The sequence below is a fragment of the Narcine bancroftii genome, chromosome 8, assembly GCF_036971445.1.
Source record: "Narcine bancroftii isolate sNarBan1 chromosome 8, sNarBan1.hap1, whole genome shotgun sequence".
NCBI lineage: Eukaryota > Metazoa > Chordata > Chondrichthyes > Torpediniformes > Narcinidae > Narcine > Narcine bancroftii.
In genome coordinates, this window is record NC_091476.1 from 24775843 (window position 1) to 24795957 (window position 20115).

General features: G+C 34.6%; 1 protein-coding gene and 1 long non-coding RNA gene across 2 annotated transcripts in view; one reads left to right on the plus strand and one right to left on the minus strand.

The window, feature by feature from the left end:
• LOC138740505 (uncharacterized) overlaps nt 1-6112 on the plus strand; it is a 32875-nt gene extending 26763 nt beyond the window's left edge. The window contains exons 3-4 of the mRNA XM_069893245.1: nt 3198-3470; nt 5014-6112. Coding sequence (XP_069749346.1) covers nt 3198-3470; nt 5014-5474 — 734 coding nt within the window. The 3' untranslated portion in view covers nt 5475-6112. The remainder of the gene's footprint in view (nt 1-3197; nt 3471-5013) is intronic.
• Nucleotides 1-20115, minus strand: part of LOC138740508 (uncharacterized) — a 155429-nt gene that overhangs the window by 12072 nt on the left and 123242 nt on the right. The gene's annotated exons all lie outside the window — the stretch shown is intronic.

Here is a 20115-nt window from a genome sequence, read left to right on the forward strand (position 1 = left end):
TGAAACTGAGAGACCTGATGATGTTCCAGAGGCAGTTACCAGCACTCCTGATGAAGTGACTAGAGCGCCAGAAACACTCGAAGCCGTGGCGAGCAGTATTGCCGACGCCGAGAGTGAACAACCGAGAAGCGACGACAATATCGCAGGCAGGCCGAAACAGAAACCGCCCAAACGATACGAAGACTTTGTGCCATAGTTTTAATAAGAACTTTGGGACAGTATTTTAATCTTATATCATAAAGTGCATGTATGAGTGCTGTAGGAAGTAAATTTTATGTAGTTGAGTTATAGTATTACCATTAGTTACGATGTTTGTATGTTTCCGAGGGATATTGGTAAGTGAAGGTAAAGTTTATTTCTGATTAAAGGAGGGATGTCATGATAATGAATATGTATGAGATGTACCGGAAGTCACGTGGTATGAGAGAGAGATAAGAACACAAGCAGGAGAACAAAGGAAACGGGAGAATAAAAGCCACTGAGAGGTTTACCTGATAAAACTTGTGTTTAATGTTTTATTAACTTCACATTTCGGGCCACAAATGTGACAAGTGTCTCCAGCAGTGTGTTTTTATTTTAAAATATCCAGTCATTTCAATTAATTGATTTGAACTGTAAATCAGAATATGTATACCTCTATCTGAAAAGACGTGAGGAAACTTTGTAATTGGCAAGGATAAAAATTTACACCGTTACATGTGGTAGTCCAAGGATTTTGCTGAATTTGGTTGTCCCTTTTGGTTTCCCTATTTGGGAGATCACCTTCTGGACTGGGATCCAAAGAATGGGCATTGTGATGGTGCTCACTTTGGGACCAGCCTGCACATACTGTCCAGACATTCTTTCTAGATGTATGGCTAAAGGTGCATAAGAAATCCATCCTTGCAGCAGTACAGGAAGTGTCTCTGGAGTAGAAAAATCACTGCAGCAATACAGCACACCTCTTATTTGTATCATAGCAAGAGTCATCTAAATTCCTGGAGGCACATGTCAACACAAAGCTGCTAATTTGGTAATTAGAAAGTGAGGCGTACACATCGACATAATTGGGAATATGAGATGCACTTTGATTGTAACTGATGCATTGAATTCTCGGCAAGGTTTTGGAAGATGAAGGAGTTGCAAGGTGCTCAGACCTGAAATGTTGACTTACCATTTCTAACCTTGGATTCTGTCTGACCTACTGAGTTCCTCCAGCAATTCTTTGCCTGCTCATGAAGTTCCACTGCTCTACTCATTATACACCCATGAGTGGGTGGCCAGGCACAATTCCAATGCTATTTACAAATTTGCCAATGACACCACGATTGTTGTCAGAATCACAAATGCCAATGAGAAAGTGTCCAGGTGGGAGATGGATCAGCTCTTTGAGTTGTGTTATGCCCACAACCCAGTCTTCATTGAGGGCTCATTAGTGGAGAGCTTCAAAACTTCAAATTTCAGGGTGCCAACATCTCCGAGGATCTGTCTTGGAGCCTCCATGTTGATGCAATCATGAAGAAGGCTCACCAGAGGCTATACTTTGTGAGGTGTTTGAGGAGATTCAGTATTTCACCGAAGTCTCTCAAACTTCCACTGGTGTGCTACCAGTGGTAGTATCACTGTCTGGTATAGAGGTGCCAATAATAAACTCCAGAGGGTTGTTACCCTGGCACCAGACTTCACTCCATCAAGGACTTCTACATGAGGTGGTGTCTTTATTTTTTTTGAAAGAAAGCCGCCTCTATCCTCAAAGATCCCAACTACCCAGGCCATGCCCTCTTCACTCTGCCACTATCGGGGTGGGGGGGGGGGAAGGTACAGAAACCTGTAGATGAGCAATCAGTGGCACAAGGACAGCTTCTTCCCCGCTGCCGTCAGATCAATGAACCAAAGACTACCTTACTTTTCATGCGTTATTTTTAAAGTTTATTTTTAAGGTGGTTATAATATGAATGTTTACATTATGATGTTGCTGCAAAACACCAAATTTTGTAATTTGTTCATGACAATGAATTCTGATTCTGAATTCTTGACCAGCTGTACAAAAGGAGGAAAACAAAATGAAAGAGAATAGTTATGGCCTCTTTGCCCCTTAAGCCTGCCTCCACATTCAAAATGATCATGGGGAAAATGTGTCCAAGACCTCATTTCCTCTGCCCTGCTGCTTCCCTTTTGCCTTAGTTGTCCAGTTTTTGTTTTTGGTTACCCTCTGTTGGTCCCAGCCTCCATGACATCTTGGGGTTCAAAGTTCAAGAGTTACCAACCTCTTTGTTGCCAAATGTTGAATGTCAGAAGAATGACATAATTTCTGACCAGGAAACCAATTAGTTCTCCAAGGAAAGGAAAGTGGTCAAGCACTGGGAGTTGGGAGTGAGGGCAGGGATCCGAGACACAGTTAATAATGTTAGCAAAGCAGTTGGAACGAGAAAGTAAAAGTTAAGTGAAATTAATGGGTTTGCAATGCATTAAATATCTACATTTAGAATCTCCTATATAACTTCCCCAATACCTAGTCTATTAGCTGTTCAAATATTGCAGGAAACAAGAAGATTTCATTGAATAGGTGATACTTGACAGTTTTAGTGCGGAACAAAATTACAGCTGTTGCGTGTGGGGAAAACAAGAAACGTCTCTGACTGGAGAGCAAATAAATAATAGAGAACCAGCAGTTGCATATTTTTGCTGCTTGAGGCAATCAATTTCACTCCAATAACTGAAAATATATTTCAAGATGGTTTTAGAGGCAATGTTATATTATGGATTCAGTGATCCCAGCTTGCTTAGCACACCGATGCCATGAATTGCAAAATAATGCATTGCAGAAATACAGTACAGAAAAATATTTGCAAATTGCTTGAATGTCAGTAATAAAAACAATGCTACAAATATTAGAAATTATTTTGCAGAAACTAATCAAATCCCCATCTATCAGTATTCATTTCTCAAGTGAAGTGCAGTTTAAATTAAAACTCAAGTCCTTTGAAATGTTTTATTCAGAGTATTGGCCATGGCTCGATCAACTCTCTGGTTACCCAAATTTAGGACCAGCTGTATTTATGATTAAAGATTTTCAGTTCTCAAAACTTCAGATGAATATTTACAAATTTTCAATTAAAGCTCGATCTATTCAGAATTTTCAAAACTATAAAGAATAAGTAATCCCTTCAATATGAAAGTCTGGTCTTACATAATGCAGTATTTGTATTTTATCACAGAGGAAGAAACAGCACCTGGTATGTCTATAATCACAGAAGAACAAAATGCAGTCAACGATTCTAATCAGGATGCAGAGGACACAACAAGCTGCAATGATGTCTCTGTGTCCAGCCAGGACAGCTGTTCGGAGGCTAATTCTAGATCGAAAGCAATGAATGAAAGTTCCCATGAGCCATCACACAAATCACCCATGCCAGAGCAGAACAATGTGCAAGAAATACAAAGGGCTGAGGACAAAGATATCATGAAAAATTCTCAACACTCAAAAGGAGGTGAGAGATTGAAGTAAAGTCAAACCAATGATATTCTGATACAAAATGAAGAAGTTTGAGCTAGTCTATTGTGCCTTGTTACTTTTGAACACATTGCATATTAATATGAGTGGGTGGTGAATGGTTGATGAAGACTTATGGGCCAATGGGCCTATTCATGTGTTGGATCTTCCCTGTAATTCCTCACTTTGTTCCATAATTCCAATGACAGGTGTAGTATATTTTTGAGATACTGGAATAAATGGCCTAGAGTTCAAAGCTCAGCACAGGAGCTAAAAACTTAAATCTGGAATTTAAAAAAATGATAACCGTGACCATGAAATAAATAGATTGCTATGAAAATCCATCTGGTTCACTGATGTTCTTGATCTGACCTGAATGTGACTTCAAAGTTTCTGCCACAGGATTATTAACTCTTACTCATGAACTGATCTGCTAATTTAGTTGTTTCAAAGCTCATTGATTAAAAATAATGAAACTATACAGACCTGCTGAAATTTGGAACCATTCGTGATGAAAATACATCAAGCACAATCAGTCCCACAAAGTCCATCTCACTAACATCTGAGAACTTGGCTAGAACTAAGGAAGGAGCATGGACTTGAGGAGGGAATTTTTTAGCGAATGCTTGAGAGCTTAGGAAGACTTATGGCATCAAGTCAAACAAGGGTACGGAAATCTATTGACTAGAATCATGGAGCCATACAGCATGGAACAAGCCCTTTGGCCCAACTTGTCTGATGACATACCTTCAATAGGATCCATATGAATCAATACTATTCCATGTCGGATTCCATTTGGAAGGTACAGCAAAGGTAGCAAGAGAACATAACACTTTTTCAGAAGATAACTTTAATATTTGTTACTAAGTCTGCTTTGAGGTCAAGATTTTCTTGAGGTCACTAACCATTCTGCTATAGAAATATAACAATATTCTTTTATCATAATTGAGTCAAATTTCTGTAAGCCTTCACCTAATCACACTATGGAAGTACCTTCTATTTTCCATCCCTTTTGGCCCCTGAACTAACAGATAAGAATTAATTATACTCCTGTGTCTAGAGCCGTGTTTAGGCCAGACCTGGTAAGAATGCCAGATTTCCTTCCCAGAAGGATATTAGTGAACCAAATGTGTTTCCCCAACAGCTTGGTAGTTCTCTGGTTATTCCTACTTGTATTTTTAATTTTTTGAAGAAATAGATTTGCTGCAGTCTGTATGATGAATAAATGCTTGTATTCCTAGCAACATCCAAGCTCTCATGAATGAATAATCTTCTCAAGAGTTTTAACAGATATGAAAGAACCTATGCCCCATGAGTCAATAGCAGAGATGAACAGTATGTTTCACTAAATTATTACTAAATAATGTCGGAAAATGAATGCATTTTAAAAGAATAATTTAAAATAAATATTCTCAAGATTAATTAAAATTTAAAATTAAAAGATAGTCATTTCTACTGAATTTTCTTTGAATTGTTTACCCATTAGTAATTGACAACTTAGTTGTTACATTTGTTGTATTTGTTTTTGAATTTCACTACAGTTGAAGATACCTCACAGTATTTAGACGATGTTGCAGAAGAACAGAACGACAAAATCGTTGAAAGCAGTAAGAATACAGAGGATTCAACCAATTGCCCTGATAACGCCACTTTCAGCACAGAGAGCAATTCTAATGTAAACACTGGGTCGGAAGTCATGAACAAAAGTCTCCAGGAGCACCCACAGCGAGCAACAACTCTGGAACTCAATGATGTGCAAAGGATGTTACATGAAGACAAAATCTTACATCACCAGAAAGTGAGCAAACGAACAAACACAAATCAAAGTAGTTTTGACAAAACCACTGATTTGGAGCAAAATAAAAATAATGATGAAAAACAGACATTGGAAGCAGAGCTGCAGAAATGCATAGAGGATTTGAAAAAACTGAAAATACCATCCTCATTTTTGAAGAAGCAGAGGCAATGGCAAAATGAATTATTAAAAAAGTATGATATGTAATTATAAAAGTATTAAAGATTTTTAAAAAGAATAATTCCAACATTTCATCTAATTATGTGTCAACTTTTTCCTGGTAGAGTTGTGAAGCAAAATGTGAACCACACTTCAATAATAATATCTAGCTGCACAATACCTACATAAAATTAAGTAGTTATTGCATTATTTTCTATTACATTTTTCTCACTTTCTCTCTAACCTAGACTATATTTCCCATGAAATTAGATTTCTTTGTTGTTAGCCATGAAAACCTTTGTTTCTTAAAGGCAATCATCATTAAAGCAAAATATTAGGTTGGTTGCATCATGGAATCAACTCCTTTGTCCAGTTTATTTGGCAATCATCAACATGTTTAAATTTATGATCTTAATACTGCATTCATGTTTTTAAAGAGATAAACTGTTGATAACAAAATATAACTAAATAGAATCATTTAGCAAATTAAAACTATTCTATGAATTTAGTTTATGAAAAATACTGTGTTTTTATTGTCTCCATGGTTGAAGAATTGTGCTTGATCAAACCTTTGTTACAGATCCAAAGGAAACTTATTAATTCATAATGGCATTGATACAACTGTGATTAAATGTGGAGAATCCATTGATGATATTTTATACTTTGAATTAATAATTAAGAAATAAAGTGACACTTGGAAAATACAAGTTTAATTTCTCTTTTTTATATTTTATTTAGAATCAACACATAATCATATACCAGATTATTATAAAACTTGATTTATAATAAAGAACTCCATCAAACTCTTAACTAAACCCTCCCACTTAACCACCAACCCCTACTACCCTCATTCAAAAAAAAAATACTAAAATACATAATAAGTATAATTGTATAACAAGTTGATTGCTTCAGAAAAAGATCCCAAAACTATTTCACAGAAAAAAAAATATTTATTTCTAAGGGAAGACTTCTCCGATCCGGAGAATTCAAAGGAACTATTGATAATTTCAAACCCAATGTTCGAGCATACAGGCTCCAAATCTGTAAAAATACAGAATATTTACCTCTCAAATTGTATGTTTTTTTTTCTAATGGGATACAACTTTGAATCGCTCTTTGCCATCTTCCTGTTAATGAAAAATCTGATTTCCAAGTATCAGCAATACATTTTCTTGCTATCACCAATGCAAATTTTACAAATTTCAATTGAAAATCTGATCAATGTATTTTAGGGGTTATACTTTCAAAATTTCCCATCAAAAATCACTTGGGGTTCAATGGAAAAAACAACACCCATAACCTGTTGTAAAAACTTACTAATAGAAATCCAAAAAGGATTAACTTTTGAACAAGACCATGTAGAATGAATAAAAGTTCCAATATCTTCACTGCATCTAAAACATTGATCTGATATTCAATTTGAGGTGTAATATATAATTGTTGTAAAAAAAATTAAAATGAAGTAATCTATATCTTACATTAATTGTATTAGACATAATCTCTCAACATAAATTTTGCCAAATTTGTTGATCTATTGATGTATTTAAATCTTGTTCCCATTTTTCTCTTGACTTAAATAAACCTAATTTATGCCCTTTTTCTTATAGCATCGTATATGCTATTGAAATAAACTTTTTAACTATTCCATCAACAATCAACTGTTCTAAATCTGTAGGATCTTTTAATATCATATCTGGTCTTAATTTCTCTCTTAAATAAGCTCTTAATTAAAAATAACAAAAAGCTATTATGTGGAATATCATACTTAATTTTTAACTGATCAGATGACATCAATCTACCATTTTCATAACAATCCCCATTTTTAGCAATTATAACCATATGACCAAATAACCATTTACGGAGTGGAAACAAGCCATGTTGGCCTTTCGAGTCCGCACCGGTTCACTGATTCTTTTAGTATACCAAATATTTTAAAAAAGATGATCTTTTTGAAAAAATTATGGGGATTAATTAATGACATTTTAAATGATAAAAGACTTCCATCATTTTCTAACTTAACCTTATTCCAAATATTAATAAAATGTTTCAATAATGGAGCATCTCATCTCTATCAATAACCCTTAGCTTTGATTCCCTTTATAAATTAATTCCTCAGGTTTACTTTCTCCAATCTTATTTAATCCAATCTCCACCCATGAGAGTTTAATATTCCCAAATAAAGAAATCAAAAACCTTAATTGTGCTGCTCTATAATAATTCTTAAAATTAGGAAGTTGTAGTCCACCTAATTTATATTTCCATGTTAATTTTTCTAATTACATTCTTGACATCTTACCTTTCCAAAGAAATTCCTAACTTGTTTATTTAAATCCTGAAAATCTTTTTGAGGTATGACAATTGGTAAATTTTGAAACAAATATTGAATTCTCAGAAAAATATTCATTTAATACAATTAACCCTTTCAATTAAAGTTATAGGTAAATTTGTCCATTTTTTTTCAAATCTTCATTTATTTTCTTAAATAATAGAATATAATTTAATTTATATCATTTTTTCAAATGATTATCTATATGTATTCCTAAATATTTAATTCTAGTATCAGTCCACTTAAATTGAATGTCTTTTTGACATTATGAATAATCACACTGTACTAATTCCATTACCTCACTTGTATCCCAGTTTATTTTATAACCTGAAACTCTTGCATAAACTATCAATTGTTTATAGAGTCTAGGTAATGATAATTGTGGTTGAGTTAAATATATCAACATATCGTCTGTAAATAAACTAATCTTATGTTCGGTTTGATTTACCGTAAAACCTTTCAACTGTTGGTCCACATGAATAATTTGTGCAAGAGGTTCTATAGCCAAAGCAAACAAAGATGGAGATAAAGGACACAATTGGCAACTTGATCTAGTCAAATTTAATGATTGTGATATCTGTCCATTAGTTATTACTTTAGCTTTAGGATTTTATAAAGAGCTCTAATCCAATTTACAAAATTAAATCCAAAACCAAGTTTACCTAAAACCTTAAAAAGAAAATCCTATTCTAGTCTATCAAAAGCATACTTAAATCCTTCTTCCTTTGTGCTAAATGAATTATACTTAATAATGTTACTATATTTTCAGAAGTTTTTCTATTTTTAACAAAACCTGTTTGATCTATATTTATTAATTCAAGAAGAAAAGCATGTATTTTATTTGATATTACCTTTGCCACAATTTTATGAAATAGATCTACGGCTCCTAGAACGCTTCCACCAGCGTTGTCTCTGCTACATCCTCAACATTCATTGGAGCGACCATCACCAACATTGAAGTACTCGAGATGGCAGAGGCCGACAGCATCGAATCCACGCTGCAGAAGATCCAACTGCGCTGGGTAGGTCACGTCTCCAGAATGGAGGACCATCTCCTTCCCAAGATCGTGTTATATGGTGAGCTCTCCACTGGCCACCGAGACAGCGGTGCACAAAAGAAGAGGTACAAGGACTGCCTAAAGAAATCTCTTGGTGCCTGCCACATTGGCCACCGCCAGTGGGCTGATATCGCCTCAAACCGTGCATCTTGGCACCTCACAGTTCGGCGGGCAGCAACCTCCTTTGAAGAAGTCCGCAGAGCCCACCTCACTGACAAAAGACAAAGGAGGAAAAACCCAACACCCAACCCCAACCAACCAATTTTCCCTTGCAACCGCTGCCACCGTGTCTGCCTGTCCCGCATCGGTCTTGTCAGCCACAAACGAGCCTGCAGCTGACATGGACATTACCCCTCCATAAATCTTCGTCCTTGAAGCCAAACCAAAGAGAAAAGGTCTATGTGAAGCTGGTTTCAATGGATCTCTATCTTTTTTTAGGAATAACTGTAATTATCACTGTGGAAACCATATTTATCACTGTGGAATAAGTTTCTGGAAGAATATGTAACCTAAAAGCTTGTTCTATTACTTACATAAATAAAGGAATTCTTAAGTGTTTAAAGTCTTTATAAAATTCCACTGGGAATCCACCCTCTCCAGGAGACTTATTATTTTCTAAACAGTTAAGTGCTTCATTAATTTCTTGCTCAGTAAACGGCCTGCCCAAATCATCTTTATCTATCTCAGTTAATCTAGGTAATATTATTTGTGACAAATAATTATCTATAATAGTTTCATCCTGCAATGATTCTGAAGTTTATAGTTTTTCATAAAATTCTCTAAAAATTTAATTTAGTTCTTGTGGTTTAAATCTCACTTTGTTATCATCTCGTTGTATTGCATTAATTGTTCTCAAAGTTTGTTCTTCCTTTAATTGCCAAGCTAAACCTTTATGAGATATTTCCCCTAATTCATAATATTTATGTTTAGGTTTAAGAATAATTTTTTCTCTTCTATAAATCAATGTTGTATTATATTGTAACTTCTTATTAATTAAACACCTATACTTATCCTCTGACAGTAATTTTTGAATATCTTTTACCAAACTCTAATTTCTTTTTCCAATTTATCTATCTCTCATATAACCCTTTTTCATATTTGAAGTAAAACATATGTCCTCACAAATAAGCTTTTTAATGCATCCCAAATGCTGAACTTATCCTTTATTAAATGTAAATTAGTATCACAAAATAATTCAATATGTTGTCTTATAAAAGCACAAAAATCTTATCTTTTTAATAGCAAAGAATTTAATCTGCATCTATATACTGAATGTTGTTTTTCAGTAAATTCCAATTCCTTCAATAATGGAGAATGATCAGATATTATTCTTGCTTTATAATCAATACTCAAAACTCTTGATTGATTTTGAGATGAAAGTAAAAAGAAATTGATTCTAGAATATGTATCAAATCTATTAGAATAAAAAAATCTCTATCTCTAGGATGTGACCTTTTCCATATATTAAATTTAAATCCTCCATTAAATATAACATAGCTTTAGCTGTCTTAGATTTAACTATTGTTCTTGATGATCTATCTAATAAAGGATCTAAACAAAATTAAAATCACCTTCTACTAAAATATTTTCCTAAACCCACCAGATTTAAAAATGATCTTGTATAAATTTTTCATCATCTAAATTTGGTGCATATATATTTATTAAAGTCCATTCCTCAGAAGATATTTGACAATTTACCATATATATCTACCTGTAGAATCTGTAGTTACACTCTGAACTCAAATTGGTAATTTTTTCTTAAATGAAATTGCCACTCCCCTAACTTTAGAATTAAATGAAGAAAAAAAATGACTTGATCTACCGAATCTTTTTCAGTTTTAGGTGTTCTTTTTTGGTTAAATGAGTCTTGTAAAAAAAGCAATATCTTCTCCCAGTTTCTTAATATAAGACAGAATTTTATTTCTTTTTATTGTTTTGTTAATCCTATTAATATTAAAACTCATAATCTAATTGCTTTATTCATTTTCCTATTTTTAAAATCTCTTTTCATCACTCCCATCCAGGAAGAATTCCCACAAAACAATTTGATCCTGAGCATCATCATCTGCAATCCAAAAGTAGTAAAATAGTTCAGATTAAATACAACATGTTTGATGATTGAACAAAAAAGAGAAAAAGTAAAAAAAAGAAAAAATCTCTCCCCAACAAGTACTGTAAGAGCCTGCACTATCTCCCTCCATTTTACGGGTCATGGCTAAGCCACAAAAACACATGCAAGTGCCAGAAATAAACTTAATACGTTCCCTGACCCCTGGGGGCTCTATCGATTAAAATTTTGTCTTCAAAATGTACCTCTCCAAATATCTTCACTATCCATTCTTGAAAAAAACAAATGGCATCTTCCTCTTTACCCTCAGACAATCCCACTATCTTAACATTATTTCTTCTATCATTTTCCAGAATATCAACTTTCTCCAACAGTTTTTCAATCATCGAAATCAAACTATTCATTGTATCTTCAGACATATTAGATCTCTCTTCAATACGCTGAACTTCCTCTCGAACATCTTGAACCTTACTTTCCAGTTTATCCATTATTTGTGAAATGTTATTCATCACTTTTAATGCATCATCCACTTTAATTGTCAAATCTGTTAACTTGTTTCAATTCTTCAGACAACAATTTAAAATTATTTTCCAAACACAAATCAATTTTTATTTGAAGATCATTTATTTTTGATTCAATCATATTTATTTCCTTTTTTAAAGTCTTTTTCGTGCCTCTGGTCTGCTCCCCTTCTGAACTTGATGTTTCTTCCTCACTTTAATATTCTTTTGAAGCCTCCTCCACTGGGCTTGCATCCCCTTCATGTTCTGACATTGAAATACTAGACTGCCCCTTTAAGTGAACTTGAGTTTTTTTTTCCAATCTTCTTTTCTGTTGCACTGTGCATGCCCAACGTCTCACGCATGTGTGATACAGTTTTAGTTTTTCTTCCGGCGCCATCTTTACGAGTTGACGCGAAGAAGGCTCTGGAGGAAGGTCCCTCTCCCAGGTCCTAGCCAGCGGATCCAGAATGTACCTCAGTGGCCTGCTTCATCGCCAAGGTAGGCCCAGTTTCTTTTTTCTTCTTCTCTTCAGACTTTTTAGTAGAAGTTAATTTAGGCATTTTTTTCCTGTAGGTGACATCCTCAATATTTAGTTAGATGTTTTATATTAACCTTAAAGTAATTTAAAAAAAAACTTATCTTTATAGGTATTTCTTTAACTAATCCCATTGGAATCGTAAGGTTGCATGACATTTCCCCCCACCCCCAGTTTAATTTCTTGTATATGAGCTTATCTAATAGAAAGGTGATTTTGTTCACAATGTGTCAAAGGTAAATTTCAAGGAGAAATTAGTCCAATTGGGGTGGGGGAAAATCACTAACTATGAACATTTTAAAAGATGGACATTTCAAACTCCCTGAGCAAATTGATAATTAATTGTGTACTGTTTGACATCACAAGCACATGTCCTTCAGCCTCTTTGTATGAGCATGAGACACAGGAAAGAATCTGGAAGTATTTGCCTTGTGCACAAAGTACCTGGTCATTTGCAGGCATAAATTTGAAAAGTCCCATTGGAATGTTCAATAAAATGTTATGATACCCAATAAACTATTTAGGGAAAGAGATTTGAGGGCTCCTATAGACTGAAAGTTTGCATGTTTGACATGCTGACTTCCTCCAGCAATTTTTTTTTGTTTGCTCAAGAATGCAGCATCTCTAGCTTTTGTGTTTCTCTGTCCCTATTGATTGATCATTGTCTGAAAATTCTTTTGGGAGTACAGGCTATTGTTTGCTTTTCAGCCATTCTGTAAGAATGAATACACCACATCATTTTAATTAACAGATTTACTTTTACTTGAGCTTGCATATTATGTCAGAAAATTTCACATATTTACATTGCTACCAGTAAGTTGCTTATTATAGTCTGACAAGGTTCAGAGATAATTTCCATTCTTAAAAAAACATGACAACATGCTAAAGTATTTGAGTTAAAAGTACAGGTCTGTGATCTGTAGTCTGCATCCCAGAGCACTGTCATTTTAGTGCATTTAACTTCTCAACTATTCCCAACGTCACATGATTCATTCATTCATAAAAGTCCAATGTTTACAGACAATGTTGGAACTTGAAATTAATGATCCTTGTCAAATTTTCTATCCATGTACCTGTCTAAGTGCATTTAGAATGTTACAATTATCCCTGCCTCTACCTCTTCCTCTGGTATTTCGTTCCATATACCCATTGTCTGTGTGTAGAAGGTTCCCTTCAGATCCCTTCTAAATCTTTCACTTCTCTCCTTAAATGTATGCCCTCTAGTTTTAGATTCCTCTATCCTGGGACAAAGACAATGCCTACTTTTAGAGATACTGCACGGTTACCAGCCTTACAGGGCCCGCACTGCTCAAATAGATCCATGTGACCAATTAATCTACTAACCATGTACAAATTTAGAATGAGGGAGACAACCCACACAGACACGATGAGAATGTACAAACTGGAATGTAGGAGGAAACTGAAGCACTCAGATGAAAACCACGCAAACTCCTACAGATGACGCTGGATTTGAACCTGTGTTGCTAGCGCTGTAATAACAGTGTGCTAATCACTACTTTGTACATTTATCCTCAGGATTTATAACATTCCCCCCCTCCCCCACCCAATAAGGTCTCCTTTAGCCCTATACCACCAAGAAGAAAACCCAGCCAATCAGCTTTTCCTTATAATTCAAGGTATGCTATCGATATCTTTACATACAATAGTGTGAGTGTGTGGATATGTGTAAAGATATGCATATATCTATAATTATATATTCAAGTTTATAATCCAGTTACATTTTCATGAACTACAATCCGATACCATTATTTCTGTTTTCTATCATGTATTATGTAGTTGGTAGTCGGACTTACACGTGACTGCTATACATTTCCTGGCTACTGCCAAGGCAATCTTCACAAACTGAATTTGGAACTTGGACTGTTTAAAACTCATGTCCATAATTTTTCCAGAAGGTACAATTCTGTATCCTGTGGAAAATCCACCTTTGTAATTTTTTCAGAATGTCCACCAGGTCCTCCCAGAAGGATCTCACCCTTGTATACAGCCAGGTTAAATAGATAAAGGTTCCAATCTCCACACCACACCTAAAGCACATTTCTGAGATTTTTGATTGTTCACTCTTCACACCACCGTCTTGTGGTATAGCTTCAACCACTCGTGAGAGGTTGGTCTGAAATTAATAAATGGTTTTTGCAGTAATTCTGTGGGATGTGTATCCCTAACAACTATATTCTTTTTCTTATCTACGTCCTCCCTCAGTCTTGTTTGAAGAGTGAAATAATTGGTCATTATTTTATCAGATCTAAATTACGTAGAATTGTGTGCAAGAGTAGTTTATTTTCCTTTACCTGCAGAAAAAATAGATATGTCTGTCTTGGAATGTTAACATAATTGCTGTTGTAAATCCAGATATTTATAATTCCTGTTTCATATTGAGTCAGAGGGAAATGGTGACATCTGATTGTCTCTGTAGACAAGTTATCATTTCAGGTGGAGTGAAAGTAAGATGAAATAATTAAAGGCATATGGACCTGGGAAATCCTATGGCTGATGTATTAAAGATACCATTCACCCATGAAGATCCTGAATGACAGAAGGCAAAGATAATTGGAGTGTCCAGTGTATGCTTCTATATCAACATCCAAGAAAACATTCAATGACTTGGGTTCTACAGCTTTCTGAGGTACTGAATTTCACACTTTACTGAGTGACAAAATGTCTTCTCATCTCTGTCCTAAATTTCTTGTCCTAAATGAGACTTTGGCTCCTTGTTCAAGGCACTCTAACATAACCTTCCACTACACAATCTATGTGATCCAGTCAGAACTTTGTAAGATTCCATTAGATTCCATCATATATTTGTAACTAGTAGAAACTCATAGGTAATCTATGTTCTCCTCGTATTATTGTCTGGCCATCCTTGGAGTCCATTTTTGGACTTCCTCTTTGGCAAGTGTATCATTTTTTGAATAAAATGACCAAAACTCGACTTCCTACTGGTTGTTGGTGGTGTAGCAACCTTTAGAAGTTGCTTCAACTCACCTCATTGTTTCCAACATTTTTAAGTTCTTATTCTTAAACTTGATATTGCTGATTGAATTTATTTGGATTAATGACTGTAATGGTCTTTAATATGACTACTACAAGGAGTGCTAAAAGTACTAGAAAAGAAGAGGACCTTCCTGTAGCTTTGGAATCTATTGTGAATTCCTTCGAAAACAGAAAAGGATTCTCTGATGAATTACACCAATTTGCAACTAGTTTAAGCAGATGGGTGCAAAATTGGATTCTTTTCAAAAAACCTTAGAAGAACATGATAAACATATTCAAGATAATGAAGCAATCGCGACTGTTTTGGATGGAAGGGTGGATGATATGAAAAAGCTCAGTAAAAAGACTATTGAAAAAATAATGCAGAAGATTATTAATCTAGAAAACAGAAGAAGAAATAACATGATTTGTGGGCTTGGAAGAGTCAACTGAGGGTGGACAACCCATTTTAAAATTGTAAGAAATCAATTTACTTATTGGGGTGTAACAATTATTAAGAATTATAAACACCTATTTAAAGATTATTTTCTCAATTTAATAAAATATGTGAGAGGGGTATTATCAAACTGGTTGCCACTTTTTTTATCATTGGTTGGCCGAATTAACTCTATTCAATTTATATACCTTTTCAGGCTTTACCTGTTTTTATTCCTAAATCTTTTTTTTTATTCGATTGACTCAATCATATCTTCTTATATATGGAAGAACAAACACCCATGCCTAAATACAGTCCTACCGAACTCAGCAGTCAACATACGAAAAATTAAATTTTGGTCATGTTATATTAACCATGAAGACTGTCCAATATGGATCTTGTTGGAATCTAATTCTGTTACAATATTTTATATTATTTCTCTTCTCAGATCCTCACTTCCTTTATCTTTAAATAAATTAACTGCAAACTACTAGTTAAACATACTTCAAAGATCTGGATACAGCTTATTTGGTTTTGGTTTACTGAGATTTGATCTTATTTAGTCCTTTTTTTCTAATTATTTCTTTAAACCTTCCATGATTGACAAAGCTTTTTAAGAATTGTATAGATTAGGTATTAAATTCTTTAAAGGTTTATTTATTGAAGAGAGTCTCGCTTCTTTTGAACAACTGACAGTTAAATATATCACATTTTTTTCATTATTTACAGGTTAGAGATATTTTGCAATCTCAATTATATAACATTTCTCAAGAGTTTTGATAAGAGTTTAATAATGTAAATTTTAATTTTCAACCTTTTTATGATGGTTTAATATCTAACATTTATGACATGTTGTTGGGAATAAGAGGAGCTCCTTTAGATAAAATTTTAAAAACTTGGGAAGAAGACCTACAGTTTTTAATTTCTAAAGAATATAATTTCTTTAATTGGTTAATGCCTCTTCTTTATGAGCTCACCAATCCCTCCTATAATTTAAAGTAGTCCACATGTCCAAAGTCAAATGATCTTGCTTTTATGCTGATTCATCTCCTCATTGAGATAGTTTCAATGATGGAGATGCTTCAGTAATTCATATGTTTTGGACATGTCTGAGTCTTGGGAAATATTGGAAGGAAGCATTTCAAATTTTTTCTGTACTTTTTAAAGTCTAATTTTAACATTACATATGTTGAAAGAAGAGAAAACATGCAGATGTTGTTGAAAATTTTCAATAAATATTTGGTTCGGCCCTCGACTTAGTCCAAGTTTTTAATTTTGGCCCTCCGTGAATTTGAGTTTGACACCCCTGGTCTAATCCTTTAACTTCCTTGTTTGGTATTGTTAGAGAGAGAGGGATAACTTTAACGGAATCAGATTTGCATGCATTACCTTTTATTTCTCTTATAGCTAGTGTTGCTTAGATGGAAGGACATTGCTCCGCCTACTCCCACTCAATGGTTACATGACATGATGTCATGTTTAAATTTCAAGAAGTTTTGATGCTCAATATTTGATTTGAATTTAGATTTTCAAACACCATGGGGACCCTTTTTGAATTACTTTCAAAATCTTTGATTTGGTATTAATGCAGAGGTGTTGACTAATAAGGTAATTTATTTCAGCGACAGGGTATTTTTTTTCTTTTTCTTTGCCAAACAGCTTCGGTTTTGGTAGTGGGATTAGATTTTCATTTTATAATAAAATATTACTTAATATAATTTGTTTGATTAAGAATCCAGGGTACTGTGGATGAAATAGTATGATCTGAGTGTAGGGAATTCTATATTTGTTTATTTGTTGACTTTTAATATGTATTCTTATGTACACTGTACTATTTTTTTTGATGTGGAATTTCAACAAAAATATTGAAAAAGAAAAGACCAAAATTGCAAGTGATACTTTAAATGTGGAGTGTCACCAAAGCCTTGTATAATTGTAGAAACACATTTTGACTCCAGTTTTCTTGTTATGAAAATCAAAATACAGGTACCATTTGTCTTGTTAACCGCTTGATTGAATTAGCATGATGTTTTTAGCAATCAGTATGCAAGGACATTCAGGTCCATTTATACATGAACAAGAATGAATCTGACACAATCTAAATAATGCATTTGCACATGTGCTTAATCTGTCTAACTTGTCATGAGCCTTTTGCATCCACCTCATAATGCACAGGCCCAAATTGTTTGGCATCGCAAGCAAAATTTGAAATACTTTATCTGATTTGTTCACTCAAATCATTGAGATATATAATGATTAGTTGTGGCCTAAGTCTCTCCCTTACCTAACTCTGCAATCTTCTCTTGCCCTACACAAATTTTGAGATTATTGTCAGAAACACAAATTCTCACAAATGAGTCTCTTTAAGATCGGTGACACGACAAGCTTTATTCACAAGTCTGCAGAGTTGGACTCAACCGGCTTCTTGCCAAGTCAAGCCCCGATACATACAGTGTGTTTTTTATACAATTTGCTTGTCCTTCGGCATCTCCACTACACTGCTTTAATTGGTTAGTTTTTGCAGAATCATCCTGATTACTGTTAGTCACGCACACCACGATCATTCATGACCTCTGCTCACACCAAATTCTGTTTTTCACTCTTTATCAATCTTTGGCTCCTGCATGTCTCTCTGTAGTTAAATCTGTTGCAAGTCTGTTGTAACATTTTCCAGCTAAACTCTAGTGGTTAGCCCCCTTTTAAGACTAATCATCACATTTTAACTTAAACCCTTTTTAACCCAAATTCTCTATCTATAACAATTATCATATACTTTGATTCTGTCCATGTGTGCATGTCATGTTTTTATCACTCCAGCAAACAACTGCCTTCAGCTAACAATCCCCTGACCTCTGAAATTTCTTTCCTGAAATTCTCTGTCTCTACCTTTCTTTCTTCTTAAGATCTACCTTTTCTTTAACAATCATAATTTGCCCAGATATTTCCTTTTGAGATTTTGTGAGTATTAGAGCCGGCACCACCAGGCTGAGGAACAGCTTCTTCCCATGGGCAGTGACAATGTTGAATGGCTATAGGAAATGCTCACACTAACTATTGGTGACTCTCATATATGCAAAGCAAAATTTATTTATTTGTATATATGAATACTTGTCCTGCATATGTATTGTTTTCTGTGCATGTGTGATGCCTGGTTGTGTGTCTGTGTGTTTTGCACCGAGGACCAGAGAACGCTGTTTTATCGGGTGGTGCTTTACAATCAGGTAACAATAAACAACTTGACGATATTTCTCCTGTGAAACAAGTTGGGATCTTACTCTGTTAGAGGTATGAAAGGTATGAAAAGTTAATGCCAAAGAATTCTTTCAGCTGAACCAAGGCAAAGAGCCAAAAATTTAGAGGTGTAAAATTACAATGTTAGCCAACCTATTCTCTCCTCATATAATTGTCTGCCCATCCTTGAAGTTAGCCTGCCAAACCATTTTTGGACTTCCTCTTTGGCAAGTATATAATATTTTGGATTAAAAAGACCAAAACTGTAAATGATTCTCCAGATGTGGAGTTACCAAAGCCTTGTATAATTGTAGAAAGCCAACTTGGCTCCAGTTTTAACATTAAGTTTGCAGGGCATGTAGGAAATGGTTCTTTATCGGAAAAAGTGATCTGCAGCTGGAATGGATGGCAAAAGTATTAAGCTCATTTTATTAACCTTTAGATGCTGGACTGGAAATACAGAAAGGTCATTATTCCGAAAGGATGACATCATGTGGGTCAAAGGCTCATGCAAAGTATTATATTCCTCAGTGACTAAAAGACACTGATTCATTTGAAAATTCCACGTTATCATTTTTAAATGATGTATTTTGAAAGAATATCCTAATTTAACACTTGTTTGAGCTTCATCTGCCGCACTGAGCAATTATGAGATTGGAATGAGTGTGTAAGTAATGTCAATATGTTTGCAGCAAGAACAACCATTTGCATCTCTACCCATAATGCTAATCTGATCTTTCAAAATAAAAATAATTATTAATTCCTTTTATTCTTTGTATTACCAGGGTGCCATGGTTGGCTTAGTGATTAGTGCCAGTGACCTGGTTCATGAAGTCTACATTCTCCGGGTGCACTGGTTTCCTTCTACCTTTCAAAACATACTGGTGTTGTAGTTAATAGATGTACTTGGGCAGCACGGGCTCATGGACTGGAAGGGCCTGTTACGCTGCTGCATGCCTATATTTAAAAAAAAATTACTCATCCATCTTTTAATGCCTCTTGCTTGTTCTTTTCTTTAACATCCTTTTGGATAACAATTATTTTTAGAATGACTTAGAATTTTCAGGCCCTTAAGGCACAGTTTAGTCAATCCTCTTACAGTGTCTTTATTAGCTGCCACCCTCTCAGCCCAGAAAGCATTAATCTTTTGTTCATATTTATAAATAGTATTTTAGTCAGCTGCGTTTAACTCACCAGAGGGAAAGAAAACCAACAGAAAGCTCTTTTGTCAACATTTAAACAAATATTCATCATTTTTAGAAATTCTGATGATATGCCGTAGATTTTTTTGGGACTGGGGTTCGAATCCTGTACTGTCTGTCAGGAGTTTCTCCCTGTGTCTGCATGGGATTTCCCCAGGGGCTTTGGTTTCCTCCCACTGTTCACTGGGGATGTAGGTTAATTGGGTGGAAGTTGGGCAGCATAGACTCGTGAGCTGAAATGGCATATTATTGTGCTATATGTCTAAATTAAAATTAAATGGTATCTTTTTTATTGGTAATATTCTAAGTTGTTCATTAACTTAAAATTTTACAAGA